This window comes from Pteropus alecto, unplaced genomic scaffold (genome assembly GCF_000325575.1).
Source record: "Pteropus alecto unplaced genomic scaffold, ASM32557v1 scaffold123, whole genome shotgun sequence".
NCBI lineage: Eukaryota > Metazoa > Chordata > Mammalia > Chiroptera > Pteropodidae > Pteropus > Pteropus alecto.
This window is the reverse complement of record NW_006433950.1, coordinates 579,927-587,340: the sequence shown is the minus strand read 5'-3', so window position 1 is coordinate 587,340 and position 7,414 is coordinate 579,927. Positions and strand designations below refer to the sequence as shown.

General features: G+C 54.3%; 1 protein-coding gene across 1 annotated transcript in view; it reads left to right on the top strand.

Moving 5' to 3' along the window:
• SHCBP1 (SHC binding and spindle associated 1) overlaps positions 1-6,968 on the top strand; it is a 17,591-nt gene extending 10,623 nt beyond the window's left edge. Inside the window, exons 9-13 of the mRNA XM_006908734.3 lie at positions 1,107-1,238; positions 1,633-1,751; positions 3,872-3,958; positions 4,313-4,454; positions 5,818-6,968. Of these exons, the coding sequence (XP_006908796.1) occupies positions 1,107-1,238; positions 1,633-1,751; positions 3,872-3,958; positions 4,313-4,454; positions 5,818-6,143 (806 nt within the window). The 3' untranslated portion in view covers positions 6,144-6,968. The remainder of the gene's footprint in view (positions 1-1,106; positions 1,239-1,632; positions 1,752-3,871; positions 3,959-4,312; positions 4,455-5,817) is intronic.
• The last annotated feature ends 446 nt before the right edge of the window (positions 6,969-7,414 follow it).

Here is a 7,414-nt window from a genome sequence, read left to right as displayed (position 1 = left end):
GGGGCGGTCGGCGCCTGTCCGACAGCTGGCCTGGCCTCCGGCAGCCACCGTCACGGGGGGCACGCTGCGTGGCCGCGAGGTGCAGGGTCTTCACAGTGCACGTAGTAGGGTTCTTCCCCATTTAGACCCTTTATTCTCAGGCGAGGGTTTTCCGTTTTAAACGGCTCAGAGTGCCCGACTTGTTTATATAATCGTCAGTTTTTCTCAATACAGCAAATCCTTTTCTATTTTCCATTTTCCTGATGATACAAAATAGTGGTTATCGTGGGAAATGTGCAGACACGTGAAAGGAATCAGGGAAAAGCCGCCCCTAACCCAGCCCTCAGGCCGCAGCGGGCCATGTGTGAGTGCCCTGCGCCCCTCCCGGGGGACCAGCACCCCCCCCCAAGCGGGTCTGCTCCTCCCGGGGGCTGGGGTGACCACCCCGAGCACGGCCCGCTTGGCCTGGGCCCGGCTCCCCCGCACGCGAGCAGCAGCACCTTCGCTGGGCTTCCTCTTCCCGGCCGGTCCAAGAGGCCGTGTTTTGCGACGCGGTCGGGCGAGGGGCTGGTTTTGGATTCTCCCCTTGTCAGGAAGCCGTTCGGGGGCTCGGCCCCCATCGCCGGTTTGACTGAGACGCGTAAAGAGCCAGCGTTTTTCAATAGACCTATTTTCCTAATAGCTAAAACGGTTTTAAGTTAGTTTTTCAGATTTCAAGTCAATCTGTTTAGGTGAATATTAAATGAGATAATCTTGAGAAGTGCCTAGGCTTTTTGAAACCTAATTTATATTTGAATAATAAGCTCAGGGTTGGAAAAAACTCACAAGTGTTAAATGCTTTAAGGCCCTTTGGCCCCGCTGTGAGCACCTGGGGTTGCTTATTGTTTGTCGCGGGTCCTCAGTGGGTTCGTGGCTGAGCCGGTCAGGTGGTCATCAGGTAGCGGTCCTGCCGCGGGGGCAGGTGGGGCGTTGTGTTGGAAGTTGTCGACCCTGGTGTAAGTTGAGCACACGTGGGGAGACGATCAGGTTTTATTTCGTCGCAGCTGGGTTGGCGGGTCTCCTACTGTCCGGGGTCGCTCGAGGCCGTCTGCCGTTTGGACGCTGACCTTGCCCTCCCCCCTCCCCAGGGTACGGCCTGCCCGACGACGTGGTGATAGAGAACCGTGGCACGGGAGATACCTTTGTGGACTGCACGGGCGCGGACGTTAAAATCTCGAGCATAAAGTTTGTTCAGCACGGCGCCGTGGAAGGGATCTTGAGTGAGTGTCCGGCCGTTTCGCGTCTGTTTGTTCCAGGCTTGAAGGAAAGCTTCGCTTTCCCAGGGAGATACAGCTGAAGAAAATGTCGCTCTCGAGCGTCCGGAAGGCCGATTGGTTACTTACGTACGTAGCGTGGCGACTTAGGAAGCTGATTCCGAAGTGAAACATAGTTTTCAGCCTGTTCTTGGAAATGGGTCAGTTTCACGTAGGACCGCTGCTTGTAGATTTCACAAAATAACCCAAAGTAGTTTTAAATATCACGCGTTTGCAGTTCCGATAACCAGGTTTAAGTGGTAGCTGCCGAGGTGTTTAGATGAGCTGATGTCAGCTCTGGGCCATTTCTCCTGTGGGAAAAGACCCGACTCCTCACCGCACGTGGCCGTTGTCCCCGCAGTCATCCACCGTGGCAAGACAACGCTGGAAAACTGTGTCCTGCAGTGCGAGACGACCGGGGTCACCGTGCGGACCTCAGCGGAGTTTTTAATGAAGACCTCGGATTTATACGGTGCCAAGGTACGCTGCTCTCGTCCTTCGACGGAGGAGTTTAGGTCGAAGTTCTCAGTAAGTGACGAAACGCGGCAGCAGGATGTACGCGCACGGCCCTGTTCCCTCTCCAGGGACGTTGGGACACTCCGGCGTGCGAGGTCAGCCGGGCCCAGCCGCCCAGGGTTCTTCTCCTCTGGCGTTTCCAAAGCAGAGGCTAGGAAGGGAGATGCGGAATCCGACCGTTTCTGTTGATGGGGGATTTAGACCCTAAAGGTGGCAGCGTCGTGGATTCTTTTGTAGCGCGGCTCTCTTTGAGATTAGAATCGCCAAGCTGTTCTCCAGAGCAGCCGCGCGGGCTTCGCCGCCCCGGCAGCCACGTTTCTCCACGTCCTCGCCAGCGCTTCTGCGTTTTCACCAGCTCTTAAATCTCAGTCATTCTGGACGGCGTGTGGCTCGCCTTTGCGTTTCCCTGTTGGTGAGGGATGTCAAACACTTTTTCGTGTCGCACGGATGTCTTATTTGCCGTCCGCGTCTGCTCTGCAGGGACGCGTCTTACTCGTGCCTGGTGCCCGTGTCCTAACTGGAGTGGTCTTTTTGCCGCAGAGGTTTGAGGGCTCTTCGTACGTGCCAGCTACCGGGCCTTCGCCGGGGCGTGTGTGGTTTACGGACACTTTACGCTGGTCCGTAGCTGGTCTCGTCCTCACGTGGGCTTTTGGAGAGTGGTGTTTTAAATTTCCATGAAGTCCAGTTTGTTAATTTTCCTTTCCGAGTTAATTGTGCTTTTGGGGTTACGTTTAAGAACGCCTTGCCTAGCCCTAGAACTCAAAGATTTTCTATTTTTTTTCCCCCCAAAATGTTATAGTTTGCATTTTGTATTTAAGGCCGTGATTCATTTTTGAGTTGATTTGGGCCTACACTGTGCTTTCAGGTGAAGGTTTTCGTTCATTTGCCTGCGGATATCCCATTCTGACTGCAGTGTTCTCTGTCGCGGGCGGGCTTCGGGCCGTGCAGCAAGTCGTCCGGGTCTCTGTGGGTCGGTTTCTGGGTTCCCTGTTCTGTTCCCGCCGTCTGCTCTTGCAGCTCTGCAGGACGTCTCGAACTCTGGGGTGACTCCTCCCACTCGATTCATCTTTTTCAGGATCATTGCGGCTGTTCTAGTTCCTTTGCCTTTCAATATGAATTTTAGAAAAAAGCCTTGTCTGTATCTATGAAAAGTCTGGCCGAGATTTTGCTAGGCATCTGCTCAGCCTCTGTATCAGTTTGGGGAGAACGGACGTCGTTTTATGTTGAGGCCCATCTCGTGGACGAGGCCTGTCTCGCCGTTTATTTCAATCTTTGATTTTTTTTTATTGGCATCGTATAGTTTTCAGCATACAGATCTCGTATGTGTTTTATTAGATCATACGTAAATATTTCATTTTTTGGAGTGATCACGGTATTGTATTTTTAATTTCGGTTTCTGTGTGTTTATAGCATCTAGGAATACAATCGATTTTTGTGTGTTAGTCTTATACCCTGTGACCTTGAACATCTTCCTCCGATTTCTAGGAGTGTGTTTGTAGATTCGTTGGGGTTTTAGACAAATCGTGTTGTCCGCGGATAGGGACAGTTCTGTGCCTTTCTCACCCGTGTGACTTTGGTTTCCTTTTCTCTCCTCACGGCTCTGACCAGCACGTCTAGCAGGACAGCGGGTGAGCGTGGTGGGGGCCGTGCTCGGCGTGGGGGGCGGAGCGCCTGGGCCGGCCCCCCACGGGTCGGGGGCCGTGCTCCGTGCGTCACCCTTAGATATGAGATGGATGCGCGTCGACTTTTGTCCGATGTTTTTTCTGCATCGTTTGATACGATCACATGACATGTGTGTGACTGATGGATAGAATCAGAAAACTGATTCGTCCAGAACGAAAGCGGAACAGGAACAGGTGTCGGTGCTCTTAGCCGGTGTGTGGTGTGGTTTCTGAGAGTGGTAAGTGACCAGCAACTTGCTGGAGGTGGAGCCGGCCGTGCCGTTCATGGGGAACCCCCGTGAAGCCCCGTGCAGGACCCTCTCCATGTGCACTGCGGTTAAGTCTAAGGCGCAGCCGTGCCCAGCCTCCTCTCGTCCCGGCTGTTCAAACCTGACGGGCGTTGCCTTACATTGTAACTTGCAGGGTGCTGGCATAGAAATCTATCCTGGGAGTAAGTGCACCCTGAGTGACAACGGGATCCACCACTGCAAGGAAGGGATCCTCATCAAGGTGAGCCCCGCTGACACACCCCCTGCCCAGCCAGGCTGGTTCCCCTGAGAAGCAGTCACGCTTCATTAAATCCCCACCGTGGCTTCTGCCGTTTCCTGCCTTTGAGATGCAGAAACAGTGTATGGATTTTAACACTGTTAATAATTGGTGATTGGAAGTCACTCGTGAGAATGCTCTGCTGTCCACGGATCTGTGGAAATAACAGAAATGCTGTGTCACAGCTCAGACTGCTGCCACCTAGTAATAAGCATGGCTTTCTACTTCATTTTTAGAATAGCCTAAAAAAATAAGGTTTTTAAAGCCGGCAGCGTTGAATGTGACAGTTTCTCAAAGCATTTGTTTTCAACCTCACAGGACTTCTTGGACGAGCATTACGATGTTCCCCAAATATCCATGGCGAATAACGTCATACACAACAACGAAGGTTACGGCGTTGTCTTGGTGAAACCTACGATTTTCTCTGACCTGCAAGAAAGTGCCCAGGATGGAGCCGAAGGTAAGCGGTGTTGAGTAGTTTTAAAATGAAACAACAGATCTCATTTAATCTATCTTAGCGTTAAACGCTGCATAAGGGGCCGAGTCTCCTTCCTTGTGTACGAAAGGTGACGGGCACGTGCCTGGCCCTGGGGACCAGAAAGCTTGGTGAAGCTGTAACGTTGTAGACTCTCAGGGTGAAAGCAGCTGTCAGGGTCAGCGAGCCGTTCCTTCCAGACCGTGACGTGTGTTCCCTGTGGCCCTGCTGTCCCCTGCTTAGCGTGCTTGGCTTCCCGTGAATTTCTGGACTCAGGGTGGACGTACGGCCGAGTGGTGGTTCCAGCCGGTGTCTGTTAGCGATGGGGGCAGAGGAATGAGTTCCCGGGGTGAAGGTCGCGGTCACTGGCGGGGGTCGTGGAGTTTGCCTCTATGTTTTATTGGCACAAGTAAATGCCTCCCTGTCGGCTGAGCTAACTCGGGAATTCATGAATTCCCGGCCACGCCCAGGTCGCTGTGACCCCCCCAGTCACAGAGAAGGGCCGAGCGTTGGCACAGCGGAGTCCTCGTCCCCTTCCAGGCTCTGCCCCGGCTCCGCCTCGGCCAGCTCCTCCTCCCAGGCTGGAGGTCAGGAGCCCCGCTGGGCATGGCAGGGGTGTTCGGGTGTCACCCAGCAGGGCCCTTACCTGGGAGTTCTGGGGAGGGTCTTCCCAGCCCGCCCGTGTTGTGGGCGGGTCTGTTTCCTGGAGGCTGTCGGACTGGAGCCCCCGTTGCCTCGCTGGCTGCTGGTCGGGGTCCGAAGCCGCTCTCGGGTCATTGCTGACACCCCCTCATCACAGCAGCAGAGAGACTCCTTCAGGGCACGTCCCTCTCGTGCTCGGGATGTGTCACAGGCTCTGAATCTCCCCGGGCGTTCCCGTCCTTCACCCAGCCGAGAAAACCCCGCTCTCAAAGGGTTCGTGACTAGGTCATCTACACTCGAACCGTGTCCTTCAGGTCACCTGGTTAGTCGCCATGGTCACAGCTGAGAAACCCTCGACCGCCGAGCGCTGGGCAGCGCTGTGGGAGCCACCTGGAGCCCCGCCTGGCGCGCGCTCCCGTGCAGTGTCCCCGCAGCCCCTGGGGAGTCCCTTAGGGGGAGCAGCAGCGTCCGGGCAGCATCCAGCTCCTAGCTCAGTGCTCAGCACACAGTGACCGTCAGGAGAGGTCTGCCGAGCGACGAGGTTCCAAGGTGGAAAGAGAAGGAGTCGGAGCTGCTCGTGCTGTGCGAGGCCCGGGAAGCCCCTCCGTGAAGGGAGCGACTGACGTCCGGGCACGTGGCGGGAGCTCTGCAGAAGCACGCGCCTGGCTGGGCCGGTTTGTCCGTGTAACCTTGTTTGTTCCTCCAGAGAATACAGCGCTTGAGCGTCAGACCAGCGGAGAGGCCGACGCGGGCGACACAGCGGATCTGGAGGAGCTGATCGGCTGTGTGGCCCGGCGGGTGGTGCCCGCCGTGGGCTCCGGCCTTGCCGAGCAGGTCGAAGGCAACTGTGAGATCGTGAATGAGCTGGTGGCCGCCTCCGCGCAGAAGGGCCAGCTCAGGAGGAAAAGGCTGAGTGAGCTGGGGATCACGCAGGCGGACGACAACCTGATGTCGCAGGAGATGTTCGTCTCGATCGTGGGGAACCAGTTCAGGTGGAATGGGAAGGGCAGTTTTGGCACGTTTCTCTTCTGACCGCCGCGGCGTGGACATACAGCAAGGAGCAAGGACTGCACGTGGCACACGCCGCCCGCCGGTCACCGCGGCGGCCACGGCACGCGTCCCGTCCCTGGCTTGTGTTCAGTACGTGCGATCGGGGGTGAGCAAACTGGCTCCGTGCAGACAGGACACCCCCTCTTTATCAAACGGTGATAAAAACACATGAAGTAGAAAGTACTCAGAGATTTCTTACCTAGAAAGTCTGCTTTTTTGACTCGTAGTTCTCACATGATAAGCCTGTTAGTGGCTCTCGGGTGTACAGACACTTTGACCGAGCACGTCCGAGGGGGGCGGGAAGTGGAGGTGCAGAAGGAGGGTGCCAGCGCGCCATCGGGGTCACACGGCCGTGTGCTTCTCGTCCTTCATCCCCTGTGCTGCGGGTCTGAGTTCCGTGCTGCATCTGCATGATACTTGTCTTAAAATAAAAGCTTTTATCGTGGGGGTGTTACCTGCCTAATCAGACTTGTCGAGAATCCGAGCAGGTGCGCCTTTGCTGAGCCGTGGAATCGTCCGCACGGCGATGGATGGCACAGCGGGTTCGAAGCCCGTGAAGTGGGTCGTTCAGAGCCAGAGCGTGCGGGAGACCATTCGCCCTGCAGCTGAGTGTGACGATTCAAAAGGAGCCGCTCCCTTCGCCAGAACAGTGTTCCGATCGAATTTCTTACAGCCAACGATAACCCGTGCTAACTGTATCAGCTCTGTATATCATATGTAAAACACAGCTTTTAAAAATATTTATATTGGAAGTATACGTGACATTAATATGCCTACTGATTAAAATTATACCGATGAAGCAATGAATCGCGTTATGTGTTTTTCAAACGCATTCTGTGGCTTGCGTGGTCCTTTGAAGTACACGAACATTTTGATGACTTTGCAGTGTTTCAGAGTGTTAAATTTTTCCTCAGGGTGATTTTTTTTTATAGTTGAATAAACGATAATTTTTCCTTTTCAGATGCTACTAAATGTGGAAGGATCCGTGTTAGAGTTTTTGACCATTAAGAGGCATTTTTCTTGTACGCTTTATTTTTTTATTTTTATTTTCTAATTTAATTTTATTGGTTTCAAGTATACAGCACATTGGTTAGACATTTATATAGTTTATAAAATGATCCTCCCGATCGCTCCCTCCCTCCCCTGACCCTCCGCCTAGCCATTTCGTTAATGCCAACCGCGTTCCCTGCGTCGTGCTCCCCATCCCCGTGAGCATCTATAAACTACCGCTTTGTGCTTTAACCCTTCACCCC